The sequence below is a fragment of the Alligator mississippiensis genome, chromosome 1 (assembly GCF_030867095.1).
Source record: "Alligator mississippiensis isolate rAllMis1 chromosome 1, rAllMis1, whole genome shotgun sequence".
Lineage (NCBI taxonomy): Eukaryota > Metazoa > Chordata > Crocodylia > Alligatoridae > Alligator > Alligator mississippiensis.
Window position 1 is genome coordinate 173719842 of NC_081824.1, and position 15661 is coordinate 173735502.

Here is a 15661-nt window from a genome sequence, read left to right on the forward strand (position 1 = left end):
TGCTCCAAGGTGGCTTTGATTTAGAAAGATGCACTTCTAATTCATACTCCTAGAGGAACTGGCATAACAGCTCTTCATTAGGCCACATCCTGTTTCTTTCTCACGTCCCTGCCAGAACATTTCACATACCCCTTCTTTCACTTTTCATCATGTCTGAGGAGGGCAACACAAGTTGGCCATAACAAACTGAAGAATCTACCCCATAATGCCTGGATGGCATCAGTAGCTTACTCTAGTACAGCTTTAAAATAAACACAAAAAGAAAGAAAGAAATTGAGAGGTCTCACTAGGGGGGACCAGAAGGGTTTGGGGGAGACCTTGTTTCCCCTAGCGCCCCCCGGGATAACAAGGAATAATGGCCACAAGTTGTTGGAGAGTAGGTTTAGATTAGACATCCATAGGAACTACTTCACAGTTAGGGCGGCTAGGATCTGGAACCGACTTCCAAGGGAAGTGGTGCTGGCTCCTACCCTGGGGGTCTTTAAGAAGTGGCTTGATGCCTACCTGGCTGGGGTCATTTGAGCCCAGTTTTCTTCCTGCCCAGGCAGGGGGTCGGACCTGAAGATCTACAAGGTCCCTTCTGACCCTACTTCTATGATTCTATGAGATTGTGAATGATATATAGTTCCTCTGTGCTGAGCCAGAACATGTGAAACTGGTATAAGTGCAAAGGATGTCAAAGCCACTGCAAGACAGAAGCATTGGGGCAATTCTACCCTGAGTAAAAACCAGCAAATTAAGAGTGAACACAGGCTGACAGAGGCATTTGCCATCTTCCACTCACCAGGGGAGTAAAATAAATATTATTGGAAAAGATTTTAAAAGTAAGAATGCACAATAGCTTCATGCCACTGAGCAGTAGCATCAGAAAAACCTGTGCAGAATGCTACTGTGTAGTAACGCTGGCTAGTGCAGTCACGTAGTACTTGGTTATGCAAGTACTAAATGACTATGCAGTAACAACTGTGCAGTCCATTTCTCATGTAGACATGGCTACAGTGTTGCAAAGTAGTCCTGGTATAAGTAAAAATCAAGCCTACTGTCATTAATAAAAGTAAGATTGAAGTTTCTTAACTGAGATGTCTCATTCTGCTGAGGCTGACCTCTTGTCTTAGAAATTTCAGGGTAACAGGGTTTCTGCCACAAGGTTTACTGTGTTAACCAGGCTAAAAATACTGTCATTTTCTCCTGCTCCCTTGTCCCACCCAAAGTCAAGATGAGCATAAGCAGCTGATAAATAATGTAAGAAGAGTTATTTGCATAAAGAATGGCCAAAAGCATGAAAAATATCAACTTGCATCAGCAGGAAAATGACTGAAGAGCTTCATAGTTCCTTGTCCTCTTTAATTCCAGGACTGTATGAAAATGAAGAAGTTGATTGATCAAAGATTTCAAATGTCAAAAAAACGTTCAGTTGGGCCATTGAACAGAGTCTTACAGGTGAACCTTATTTTCTCCAATATGAACCAATATACACAGACAATCTGTAATTTTATGTAGTCACTAGGGCTGCGCAAAACAGCACTGTTTCATTTCAACTTCTGTTTCGCTATTTCAAAGGGACAGTGTTTCATTTTGCTGCTTCAAAGCACTGTTCCATATTGTTTCATTGAAACTGTTTTGCTGTTTTGAGACTCTTTTGATGCGTTTCAACGTTTTGCCCATAGGCTACATGAGGAATCACAAAAATGTTTATAACTTTGTCACTTATTTCCTGATATGAATGAAAAGAGCAGGAATGGTAGTCCCTGCTGAGGCCACAAAGCCTGTCAAGTTTCAAGGAGATAGATGTAGGGGCTTCTGGGAACATACACCTCAAACTTCAGAGCAAGACTCATGTCACTTGTTAGTGTGAAGGCACAGAGAAAACAAAGTTCAAACAGTGCTTTTTACGCTGTTTTTCGTGTGACCTAAGGGAAGGATCACAGTAACTGGTCAGCTATACATGTCAACATCAGAACAGTCCTTCCCCCCTTTTCCCCCTCCTTCTTCTTAGTTTCTGTTTAGCTGCAAGCAGGCCCAGCTTTGAAACTTGAAATGTTTCAAAACTTTCAAAACATTTTGAGTACCCTCGTTTCATTTTAAAGCTGTTTCAAAGCATTTCATTTCATTTCAATTTCATTGTTTTGAGCTCGAAACGCATCAAAATAGCTTCAAAACAAAACACCCGTTAAAATTTCGCACAGCCTTAGTAGTCACAGGTGCTAATATGTTTTAGAAGTTTGTAGTGTAAAACATTAGTCTGAATTAGGCGATCCTCAGTTTGTAGCCATATGAAAGATAAGAGGCTCATATTTGAAATCAAGTATTGGGTACGATAAGCATCACATTTAATTAGATCTGTAATGACCTACAGAGTTTCTCTACCTTTTCTCAGAATTATCATTCCTCAACTCTCCATTCTGATATCATGGAATTTAACACTTGACTTATGATGTACAAGTTTAGTGCCAGTACTGTTATCACCAGATTAACTTTGCTGAGTTGGAGTGGTGACTTAGGGCTATACTTCTAGGTTTTACTGATGTTAGACATTTCCCAATGAATGCTTGCAATGAAGGTGACAGACAATACACTTTTATGACACAGACTTTATTCTTAGCATTTAAATTGTTCCCCTCCCTGGCCGCATGTATATGAGATTTACTGCGGAGTAAATTAATTAGCTCTGCAGTAAATGTCTCAGTGTCTACATGTGCAGGGCTATTAGGCTAGAGTAAACTAATACATTCCACAGTAGCATAGTACTTGTAAATACAAGTTCTGTCCTTCTGCAGAGTTTTTTTACTCTGCATCAGTGCACGTGTAGACACTGCCCCAGCCAGCCCCTCTGCAGCACATTGCACCATGTTGGAGCAGCCCTGGGCTGGGAGACTGACCCCCGAGACCCTCTACCAGCTGGGCCTTCTTCAATCTGCCTCAACGTGCCATGATCCCAGGTACACATGAAAACATAGCACCCAGGAGCAATAAATTCTGGTGTAATAAGCACCAGAGCTTATTGCATGGAATTAATATGCCCATGTAGATGCGCCCCCTCTCTAGCTTTTAATTGTGCTACTCCTAGTTTCATCCCACGTGAAATCTTCTTTTAGGACTTCAAACAAATGGAGAGAAGTGATGAAAGTAGCCATTGAAGAAGAGAATATAGTGGATTGTATGAACCGGAAAGCCTTCCTAAGAAATAAATTTTAGCTACAAAAGCACAACTTTGACATTTATTGAAGGGAGGAGAGAGGCAGAGGGGAAATAAGTAGTTTGAAGGAAGTGGTGTTAATTTGTTCTGGGACCATATGTGTTGGTTATATTTATTGGCATGTTGTATCAGTCACTAGCTAACAAATAAATCCTGTCCCACAGCACCTGGTATGGCATGTGATAACTACATATGCTCCTTCTCAGGCATAGAACATTAGATACCCATTCTTGTGTTGCTGCACTGTACTTTTAGCTAAGAAAGAATGTATATAGAATCACACACACATACATTGCACATACATCTTTTAAGAAACTGAGAGTTTTTTATTTGATATATCTAAACTATCTAAAGCTTCATCAAGGGATTAGGGATTGCATTTGTCTGTGAAGAATTTACCCCTGTAGCTGTATCTTCTAAAGGATTTGTATTGTATTGCAGCTCACAGTAAAACCTCAATTCAGCAAAACATTTAGACTAGCATCCCACCCATGGGCCAAATGCAGCCTGCAGAGCCTTGGAATCTGGCCTGCAGGGCTCCCCAAGGGTCAGGGAATTTGGCAGTGGGGAGCCAAATTCCCAAACCTGGTTTAGGAGGTTGGAGGTGGGCCATGACCCTCTCTCAATACAGCCAGATCAGGGCTAGGCTTTGCCCACTTCCCTGCGTGCAGCTGGATTGGGGCCAGGCTGTGCCCCCTTCTCCCTGCAGGGCCAGACCATGCCCCCTCCCCCTGTACAGCTGGTTAGGGATTGGTTGATTCCCCCTTCCCTTCACCCAGCCAGGTTGAACCTAGGCTATGCCCCCTTCCCCCCATAAGGCTGAAACACATCCCCTTCCTCTAGTGGAACCAGGCCATGCCCCTCCCCCAGCAGCACTGGCTCAGGGCTGGGTCGTGCCCCCTCCCTTCTCTCCTGTAGGACCAGGTTGGGACTGGGCCAAGCCCCCTTCCCTGGCATAGCTGAATTGGGTCTAGACTATCCCCACCCCCAAACATGTCCTTCATGGTTGAAGCACCCACCCTGACTGCCAGCTTGGGTCCACTGGCCAGATCTGGCCCACAGAGGACCCAGGCACTGCCTATCTCGCCCTCTGGTCAAAAAGGTTGATTACCACTGATTTCAACTTATGTTGAAAGTTAGGCACATACTTGTAGCAGGCTTTCCTTTCAGAGCTTGGGTTGAGTCCCATGCTTGAGATCCTGCTGTTTTGATTGGTTGAGCCCATCCACCAATCAGGAGGCAGCAAGAGAAATAAAATAACACCCCTTTCCTGAGGGGAGGGGGAGAAGAGCTGTCCCAGACCTGATTGAAGACTGCAAACTGTCAGGTCCGGAAGACTTCAGGGGCGGAGCTCTGGAGCATATAAAAGGATCTGTGTGCCCAGCATGAGGGGCAGATGCGTTGGGGACAGAGAAGAGAGAAGAGTGGGGCTTACAACAGCTGAGGAGAGCTGCTCAGCAGGGCTCAGCAGTAGCCCAGAAAGAGCCCCTGAACATTTCTAGCAGCAGGGAGCATGGCACAGCTTCATCAGTTAGGCTCTTGGTGTGCAGCATGGCACATGGTATCCAGACCCTGGGAACTTCATGAGGCGGCTGAGGTCTGCAAGCTCTGGTGTGTGGCCAGAGACACGGTGCACAGGCTGGGGCATGGAGCAGGATCTTTGGAGCCCCTGGGTCGGCTCAGGTCTTCAACCCCCAAAATGAGGCTGGGAGCTCAGTGCAGGAGGCTCTGCATGGAGACCCTGGGAGCTGCTTGAGGTGACTCAGGTCTACAGCTGCAGGGTAGAACTTTATAGACTAATTTGTCCAGTGTCTGTACCCTATGAAAACTCATACCTCTCTGAACAAGTTAGTCTATAAAGTTCTACCCTGCCCTGCCTTCTGCTATATGTCATATTAACATGACTAACTACCTCTCTCTACTAATTTTCTGTAAGTTCTGACTTTTGAAAATCAGTCTCTGCAAAAGGTCCTTCAGGTCAGTAGCTCAAAAGCTAACACTAGGCATTTCAGAAAACCTTGGACATAGTATGGATAGTTGGACTTGCACAGGCACATCGGTTTGCTTGAGAGGATCAAATTGCAGACTCAAAAATAAGAGCAGGAGGCATAGATAACAAACACATTGGGGTGAAGGATTGCTTTTGGGGTCTCCAAACACCATTACAACATGACATTGTTTTGTGTCATGGCAGGGGACCCTTGTCTGTGTAGCTCTGGTAAGAAGTTACCAGAGGCACACAATGCCCTGTTAAGATACATCAGAAGATGGCAAAGCTATGTTTGCTCAGAATTATGAAGACTGTTTCAGCTATTGCCCTCCTAGATGTCCACCCTTTCTAGCCGATGACTTGCAAACAGAATATGCTCTTATTAACAGAACATCTGTAAATGAGCAAATAGGGCTGGAGGAACCACATGGCATATTCCTGGTGCTTAAGGAGTCATTGAATTTACAACTAGTTTCATTTACACATGCTTTGTGTCCTGTACACAGAATATTTTTTTATCTTATCTCCAGCAATCACTCTCAAATAACTACTTACATACATGCAACCCTGATGGGAATGGAATAATGCTCTGCTAATCCCAGAGAGCCAATAAATAATTCCATCACCTGGAAGCCACCAATGTGGGCAGAAAAACTGTGAAGTCTGATAGGCTTTTGTGATAATTTTCTTCCTTGTAATTAAGTGTCCAACCTAGTCGGACGTTCAGGACAATAAAGGGTGTTTGCATGACACTCTTGTTTAATTCTTTCCAAATTAAGCTGTTTCCTAACAGCCCAGTGCTGTCAGTGGAAAGGAATGTGCTGATGAGGATGGCAGCTTTAGTGCCCCATGGGGTGCCCAAAGCTCAGCAGAACTCCCACTGGTTTGATCTAGTTATCAAGAAACAGTGAGAAAGAGAGAAAAGGAAAGAAAATGAGATAAGAAATCCTGCACAGAAATGAAAATACATCATTAAACTAAATTAAAAATCTGCAATTTCTTTTTTGCTCAGACACACAGGGCTCCTATACATGTTCAAGGAGCTGGCTTTGATGCACTAGAAATCTAGTGCGTCACAATTGAATGCAATCCAGCAGACTCTACCATCATGTGTATCAGCATCCCCATGTTAAAAAATGGCAGAGGGGCACTTTGAACTAAAGCTCATTTGATGAGCTTTAATTCAAAGCACCTGGCTGCCATTTTTCAGTGGAGGAAACACATGATGTTTGGGAGCTTTTAATTAGCACAGCTCGCTAATTAAAGCACCCCCCATGCCTCCCAGAGCTCATGTAAAAATGCCCACAGATACTTCTTTTCTTCTGCATCTGGTCTGCCTCTCCCTCCCAACACCTTTGCATGCCAAACTACCCAAACAACTGTGACATGAAAATTATGTGAAGAATTTATTTCAGTTTTGTAAAACTCTTCACTCTGGGGAAAAACAAAAATGTAAAGAAAAATTCAGGAAACATCAAAATGTCTGTTTTGGCATTTTGGAAAGAAAAAAAAAGGATTTTAATTAAAAAATTATGTACCATATATTACAAAGGCACTAAAATGCCTGTAAGGAAACAAGCAGACAAGGTTCCTTGGGTGAATTTGATATATTTTATTAGACCAACGCAAATAGTTGGAGAATAGTTATTAAGCAAGCTTTTGAGTTCAAAAACCCTTTGGCAGGCTAAAGAAGTTTCAGCAGTTGGCATGTGCTCTTCCTGGATTGTACAGTTTCCATTTCAGATGGCTGAATTCGATATCTTCCATGTTGTAGGGGTGTAGGTTGTAGCCGTGTTGGTCTAAGGGCATAGGCAGACAAACAAGGAAGGAAACAAAACGTTATTAAGCTTATTTAAATTATTTGACCAGAAAAAAAACCTAACTCCATAAAAAATCATTTTATGGTTAACCTGAATTGTTTTTTCTTATCTTTCAGAATTGCAAGAGTGAACCAGAAAATTGAATATTTGTAAAGGTCTAGAACTGGTCGAAATTTTAAAACTTTTTTTAAGGTTAGGAAGCAAACATACTTCTGTTAACTTTTATAATGGGTGCATCTACACATACATATTAATGCAAAGCAATAAACTCCGCTTATTGCTCTGGAGTTTATTGATCTAGGTGCACATGCACCTGGGACCACAGCATGTTGAGCCAGATTGGAGCAGCCCCAGCTAGCAGGGGCCTCGGGGATTAGCCTGCCAGCCCAGGGCTTAATGTGCTGTGGGGAAGCTGACTAGGGCACAAGGTGTCTTAGCTAGGGCCAGTCAGCAGGCAGCCCCTGCACTGAAGCACCCTTGTGCACCAGCCAGCCAGGGCAGCGTCTACACATGTGCTGCTGTGGAGTAAAAAACTCAGCAGCAGGATAGTACTTCTATTTATCTGCAACCTGCTGCATAGTAAATTAGTTTGCTCTAACCTAACAGGTACGCATGTGTAGTTGTGAAATGTTTACTGCACTGCTGATTAGTCTACTGTGCAGTAAATGCCTCGTGTAGATATTCCCAGTAGGAATGTTTTTTGCTTAGAAAGTTGTGCACTTTGATTTGTTACAATTTGGTTTGTAGCTTGAGTGGGGGTTGACAATATTACTACAGAACAAAAGAAGCTTTTTTTTCTTCTGCAGTTCTGACCCAGTTGACTTGAAGTGTTCCTGGACATTTTGGAAGACAACCCGCTCCAGAGAATTTTTACCTAGGACTTGGCACAAAGTTCAGGGAAACATTTATGCCATCACAAACAGAAGAAGAGTCCACATTTTTTGAATTCACTAGCAGAAGGGAAAGGAAAAGTAAAGACTGGTCACATGAAGCAAGTGATGACTGAAAAGCCCAGGATTCTAGAACATTTATTAAATTCAAAGGGGGAAAGGCCACTTAGAGGTCTGAGTCTTCACTGAAGATGATCATATTGAACATGGTGGCAAGATAGGTTGGCTTCTGGGAATGAGATTAAAAGTAGAGACGTGATGATGTCTGAAGGGGAAGGAAAACTGAAAGAGTGTAATGCATGCAAATCAAGAGAACTGGGTCATCTACAACACAGATTGCTCCTGAAATTGCATTAAATTGCATATTAGACAGCAGTGATATTTTTAATAAGTCTATGAAGTTTAGAGTAGTTCCCTAGGAATCTAGAATAACAAATGTAGTGTCAATACTTAGGAAAAGCATAAAAAATGAACTAAACCCATTAGTTTGACCTAGTAGTATGGAAGATTTTAGTGTTTTTCTGTTTGTGAAGGAAAGAAATTATTAAAGAGCTGCTAGAAAATGGGAAATAGGATAAGATGCAAAATTGGTTTACCAAGGTAGATCATGTCAGATTAACTAGATGTTTCTTTGATAAGTGACTGATTTTCTAGTTAAAGGAAATGTAGTAGATATTATCTGTCTGGGCTTTAGCAAAGCCACACAGGAAACTTGATTCAAATGAGGAAGATGTGATAAGATGCACCCTACGATAATAAGGCATGTAAGGGGATGGCTAAAAGAGACATGGCAACAGGTCTTAGGACCAATCTTATTTACTAGTTTCATTAATGACTTTGGAGTAAAAAAATAATGGTATGGTCATAAAATGGCTAATGACACAAAGGGTACGTACAGAAGTGCAGGAAGGCACTTACTTGCAACTGCACTATAACTTACACACTTTACACAAAGTGCTAAAAGTCACAGTGTGATTGAACATAAAGGCTGTTTGGAATTTGGTAGGGGGCAGGTAGGATTGAAGCCTCCCTCCACTAATTGAAGCCAGGCGACAGGGGGCTCTGTCGCACGCCTCCCAGCATGCTCCTCACGTTCTGGGGACTGACTGCCAGAGACTGTCAAGTGCAGCCAAAGGGGCTAGCCATAGCCAAGCAGTCAATCTGCCTAGAGCTACTGTGGCTGATCCCACCCCCAGGCTGTCAGTGACTGTCTCTCAGCCCAGCCCTGCCTTTTCCCTCTGGCCAGCTGAGAGCCACAGCCTGGCTGGGGGGGAGGGAGAGGGAAGGTAGGATGGTGTCTCTCCCCGCATTGCCCCTGGGACTGGAGGAGCCAGCAGCCTGGCCAGGTGTGCTATGTGTAGGGTCTCTCCCCCAATTTGTTCCCCTGAGACTGGGAGATTTAGCAACCTGCCCATGGCTAGGCATGTACCTCAAGGGTTTGGTACTGCTCTGATGCTAAGTATCTTCTGAGAGTTTCTGAGAACCTGAAGTTCCTGTTGTCTGCAGCTCTAAAAATTAAATGAGGGGTGTCTTTTAAAAATACCATTCAGAAAAAGAAACAGTTTTGGGGATGCCCTTCCTCACCTCTGCTCCACCCTGGTCACTTGAAGGGTTTGGAAATCAGTTGGATCTCCTTAGCATAGAATTCCTTGGTATAACCAGTTCCTATGTTGCCCTTGAAGCCCCCTGCCATGACCAGCCAGAGTCCCCTACAACAGTACTATCATTAGGGCCCTACCAAATTAACAGCAGAAGTGGGGTGCACTGTAGTTCCTTTACTTTTCAGGTTCCCCTGCACACCCCTCCTCCCCACTCCCCACTGATGATTGGTGAAAGGACCCCACTTGCAAATTTTTCCTGATTGCTAGGGAGCTGAAAACTGCAGTTTTTAAATATGGTGCCATTTTTGTCAGGGAGAAACACTGACCCCCTTTCCCTCCCCCCAGCCAGGCTGTGGCTCTCAGCTGGCCAGAGGAGGAGGCAAGGCTGGGATGAGAGGCTGTCATTAACAACTGCTGAAGGCACTGGCCAACATCATTGCAGAGCCACTGGCGAGAATATTTGAAAGCTCGTGGTGCACAGGCCAAGTCCCGGAGGACTGGAAAAGGGCCAACGTGGTCCCCATTTTCAAAAAGGGGAGGAAGGAGGACCCTGGCAACTATAGGCCGGTCAGTCTCACCTCCATCCTTAGCAAAGTCTTTGAAAAAATTATCAAGGCTCACATTTGTGAGAGCCCGGCAGGACAAATTATGCTGAGGGGAAATCAGCACGGGTTCGTGGCAGGCAGATCGTGCCTGACCAGTCTAGTTTCTTTTTATGACCAGGTTACAAAACGCCTGGACACAGGAGGAGGGGTGGATGTCGTATACTTAGACTTCAGGAAGGCCTTCGATATGGTATCCCACCCCATACTGGTGAACAAGTTAAGAGGCTGTGACTTGGATGACTACACAGTCCGATGGGTGGTGAATTGGCTAGAGGGTCGCACCCAGAGAGTCGTGGTGGATGGGTCGGTTTCGACCTGGAAGGGTGTGGGCAGTGGGGTCCCACAGGGTTCGGTCCTTGGACCGATACTCTTTAATGTCTTCATCAGTGACTTGGACGAGGGAGTGAAATGTACTCTGTCCAAGTTTGCAGATGACACAAAGCTATGGGGAGATGTGGACATGCCGGAGGGCAGGGAACAGCTGCAGGCAGACCTGGATAGGTTGGACAAGTGGGCAGAAAACAACAGGATGCAGTTCAACAAGGAGAAATGCAAAATGCTGCACCTAGGGAGGAAAAATGTCCAGCACACCTACAGCCTAGGGAATGACCTGCTGGGTGGCACGGAAGTGGAAAGGGATCTTGGAGTCCTAGTGGACTCCAAGATGAACATGAGTCGGCAGTGTGACAAAGCCATCAAAAAAGCCAATGGCACTTTATCGTGCATCAGCAGATGCATGACGAATAGGTCCAAGGAGGTGATACTTCCCCTCTATCGGGCGCTGGTCAGACTGCAGTTGGAGTACTGCGTGCAATTCTGGGCGCCGCACTTCAAGAAGGATGCGGATAACCTGGAGAGGGTCCAGAGAAGGGCCACTCGTGTGGTTAAGGGCTTGCAGACCAAGCCCTACGAGGAGAGACTAGAGAAACTGGATCTTTTCAGCCTCCGCAAGAGAAGGTTGAGAGGTGACCTTGTGGCTGCCTATAAGTTCATCACAGGGGCACAGAAGGGAATTGGTGAGTATTTATTCACCAAGGTGCCCCCGGGGGTTACAAGAAACAATGGCCACAAGCTAGCAGAGAACAGATTTAGATTGGACATTAGGAAGAACTTCCTCACAGTTAGAGTGGCCAGGGTCTGGAACGGGCTCCCAAGGGAGGTGGTGCTCTCCCCTACCCTGGGGGTCTTCAAGAGGAGTTTAGATGAGTATCTAGCTGAGGTCATCTAGACCCAGCACTCTTTCCTGCCTATGCAGGGGGTTGGACTCGATGATCTATTGAGGTCCCTTCCGACCCTAACACCTATGAATCTATGAATCTATGAACTTGGGGACAAGGCCAGCCCAGCGCTCAGGCAGCAGAGAAGACAAACTTTGCCTATGCAAGGCTAGCGTGCAGCACAGTGCAAAGGCTCATGGGATGCAGGAGGAATCACCCAAAAGTAACACTTGGTGTGAAACTGCACACAGGTCAGTTAAGGTGCTCTACCCTAGAGTGCCTTCTTCTGATGGCTCATCAGATGAGGGTTAACTTTTCACGCTATCAGCCAATTTAAAAGCGCTCTTTCAGCCGTGAATGTTTGTTATATTACAGCTGTAGGGCACTTTTGGGGGCCTCATCATGCAGTAAAAATGTAACCTCTGTACACCCGCAAAGTGTGATGGCACCAGCAATACAGAAGAGGCTCAGAATATCATAAGGAGAAAATCTGGAGTCCCACACATGTGCTTTAATGTGCATTAGTCTATTTTAATGTACATTAAAGCTCTATTTAAAAAAAAGTATGCTTTTGCTAATTCACATTAAAATAGGCTAATGCACCTTTTTCTAGTATCTCACAATGGAGGTACTAAATTTAATGCGCATTAGCAAAGCACATTAATGAACATGTAGACACATCCCCAGAGAACTTGATTAGTGTAAGTGGACTGAAACTGAACGCTGTGTCATACACATATACAAAATTATAAGAATAGATACTACTACAGGCAACCCCCGCTTAGTGCTCGTAATTGGTTCTGGAAAAACTGAGCGCTAAGTGAAACAGTATTAAGCGAACCCATTTCCCCATAGGATTTAATATAAATAAAGATAATGGGTTCTGCACCACCTGCCGACCCAGACTCCGCGCTCCTGCAGCCCCACCCAGGGCCCTGCTGGCCCGGGCCCTGCGCTCCTGCCGGCCCTCTCCCAGCAAGGCACCATGTGGGCTCTGCCAGGGAAGACATCAGCTCCTCCTAGCCTCATTGTTCCCCCGCCAGCCCACACCCGCCGGCCACCAGTGCACCTGTGCACGGCCGCAGCCGCCCCCCCCATGAGGACTGAGTCGGGGCTCTGGTGTGGGGTAAGCAGTGGGGCCACCCACCTGCCCTTGCCCTGCTTTGCCCAGCGAGGGCTCACTCTAGGGCTCCCAGCACTGGAACGAGCTGCCGCCGCCAGATCACTGCAAGTTTGGGACAGCGTCCGCACCCCATGGGTGAGTGTATGACTGGAGTGGAACAAGGCACAGGCTGCAGCCCAGGGGCAGGGGAGCTCTGTGGGCTCAGCTTGCACTGACTCAGGTCCTGCGCTCCTGCTGGCCCTGGCCTTGGGCCCCATGCTCCTGCTGCCCTGCTGGCCCAGGCCCCATGCTCATGCCCCCCACCTGCCTCTTCTCACTGCTGCCACTGCTCCTCCCCACCCGCTGGCCACTCAGCAGGATTAAATGTAAATATTCTGTGTTCCTGGGCCCCACCAGCTTGGGCTTCAAGCTCATGCTCTGCACCCTCCCCTTCTTGCTGCTACTACTCCTCCTCGCCCAATCCAGCACCATGTGCTGGAGTGGACTCCAGGCTCCTGATGCCCCTTCCTGGGCTCCTGCCAGTTGCCACTCACCACTTCCCTCACCACCGCCACTGCCACTGCTTCTTCCCATACCCGCGCTGAGTGTTATAATAAAACGCTCTCAGAGCTGAGTGAAACTAGGTAGGTATTTTAAATGAGTGTTAGAACAAAACTGCGGTAAGTGAAACCATGTTAAGAGATGGTTGCTTGTACAAGCTAATGAACCATCTGGCAGAAATGACATAGAAGGAGAAAACTTTGTGTACTAGTCTATCACAGGATGATTATGAGCCACCAGTTTGATTTTTTTTCCCATAGCATTGTTCCATTTTTATTTCATAGTTGGTAAAGAGTACTTTATTATCATGATTCAGTGTGAAATCTAGTTTATTATTATACATTTTTGTATAGTTTGCATTAGGATTCGCTCTTGGCTACTGCTGTCACTGCAGTTAATCTTTTATAACAGTGTAGTTTTGAATGGGTGACTTCTGAGATGAGCTCTTTACCTGAAGGGCTCTAAAGAACTACAATCTTTCAGAGAAAAGCATGAACAATCAGCCAAAGCTCCAGATAACAAGATTTTTAACGTGTGCAACTTGTCTATCCTAAGGGTGATATTCTGCCAATGTGTGCCCATAACAGTGTGAAACCCATGTTGTATCTGGTTTATCCCAGTAGAACCGGAGTCACTAGAAATATACATTCATCTGACAACATCTTTGACTACATACAACCAAGAAGACAAATGCTAAGATGTATTAGCAAAGACAGGGAATTATTAATATCACTATACAAGGCACTGGTGAGACTTCATCTGGAATCCTGTGTTCAATTCTGGCCATCCCTGTTCAAAGAAAGGTGATGTTAAACTTGAACAGGTGCAGAGAAGGACTGTTAGGATGATAAAGGGAATGGAAAGCATATCATAAGAGAGGTGACTAGAAGAACTGGGATTATTTAGCCTATGAAAACAAAGGCCAAAGGGGAGATAAGATTGTGCTCTGTGGCTAGGTACATACAGTCAAAAAGTCAGAAGCTGAATCAATTCAGTCTTTTCAGACTAGTGTAAGATGCATAGATTCAATTAAAACACAAGTGAACAGACATTTACCTTTTATTCAGGAAATGCAGCCACATTCTTGCAGTGGCTCAGGCCAGAAACAGGGGAGGGGAGGGAGGCACTAGAGTATAACTCTCTGGATGTGTTCACTTCCTCTTCCTACTGCCCCTGAGGTCTCTGGGATTTGCAGTCCAGAATTACAGCAGCAGAACTCTGTTGGGTTGCTCATCATTTCCTTTTCCTGCTTCCAGGTGCCTGTGGGATTTGTAGTCCACAGTCACAGCCAGCAGTAAGTTCAAGCAGAGGAAGGGGTGTTTAAACCCCTTCCCTGGCTCCAGACCCGAGATGGGGTTTGCCTGAGGGGGCAGACCCCTGCAGACTGGGTTGCATCCCCAGCTGGATTTGCTCCCCTTGTCAGCTGGCCCTCACTGCTCCAGCTAGGGGTCAGAGGGAAGGAGACAGCCCTGCTCTCTGGAGCAGACAGCACAGCCCAGCCCAGCCCAGCCCAGGGCTGGAAAGCATGCTGGGATGCTGGGGGACTGTGATTTTACTTGAACCAGGAAGGGGTCTGGGACAGAAGTTTCATAAACCGGTTTGACCCAAATCAGTTAAGTTTGATGCTGCATTCAACCAGGTTTATCTTAAACCAGTTTCAGCAATTTTGAACTGGTTTATGTGCACTGAACTTCTGTTCTGTTACAGGTTTAAACCAGTTTCTGATCACTTAAACCAGTTTATGTGTAACTTCTGTCCCTAGCCTGTGAGTTCACCTGAAAGGGTAAACATGAGGGACAGAAGAAAGTTAGTTGATCTGAAGCGCAATCTTGACACACAAACAACTGGTCATTAACTGGCCACAAAGTTTTGTACTGGAAGTTAAAAAAAGAAATTCCATCTGTACCAGCTGCGGGATTCTGGAACCCATTTCCAATGGAGTGTTTGGGAAAAAATAACCAAACTTGCTGCAGGATGAAGCTTGATGACTTTATGAAAGGGATTATATGATGATGAAGACGACCATAGCTGGGTACTTGTCACAAAGACCGAGGTTTTTTTTCCAATATTCACTTCCTAAATTTCCTATCAAGAAGAGCTGTGTCTTCCACAGATCAATGACACAGTTCAGTGAAATGAAGAAGGATGAATGTTTATCGTTCCAGATGTCCTGAATCATCTGCCCCTAATTCTTCATCTGATTTCTACTCCAGATACATTCAGGGAGGAAAAAAACAAGGTTTTAAATTAAGGTAAAGGAGAGACTGTGTCTTTAGCACAGTTCAGGCTACTGGACACATGCAATTTGCAAAACAGAAACTACCCCTCAGACTTTAATGCCTTTCCTGTTCTTCCTTTGCTCCAAGGGAGCTAGTGATTTACTTCTATACTATCAAATCCACCTTCCTCCTTGGCTCACCTAATATATTTAGCAGATGGGGTGGTGGTGAGGATAAGGTGGAGCCTTATCACAAGCCACTTTCCACTCCATTTCTGCCCTGCTTACCCATACACAGCTCAGTACATAACTCAGTAGTTGGGCTGATTACATAAGGATGTAAAGGTTTGCTCATCACTATTTCTTTCCCCACTTATTAACATTTGCACAACTGAAGTGCTGTTCTTCATTTACCACCTTGGAACCAGAAGCTGGTGCTCTGTGAAGTTCAGTGCTTCATC

General features: G+C 45.2%; 1 protein-coding gene across 1 annotated transcript in view; it reads right to left on the bottom strand.

Moving 5' to 3' along the window:
• Positions 1 to 6788: 6788 nt before the first annotated feature.
• Positions 6789 to 15661, bottom strand: part of LRFN2 (leucine rich repeat and fibronectin type III domain containing 2) — a 337027-nt gene continuing 328154 nt past the window's right edge. The window contains exon 4 of the mRNA XM_059717085.1: positions 6789 to 6985. Within this exon, the coding sequence (XP_059573068.1) occupies positions 6871 to 6985 (115 nt within the window). The 3' untranslated portion in view covers positions 6789 to 6870. The remainder of the gene's footprint in view (positions 6986 to 15661) is intronic.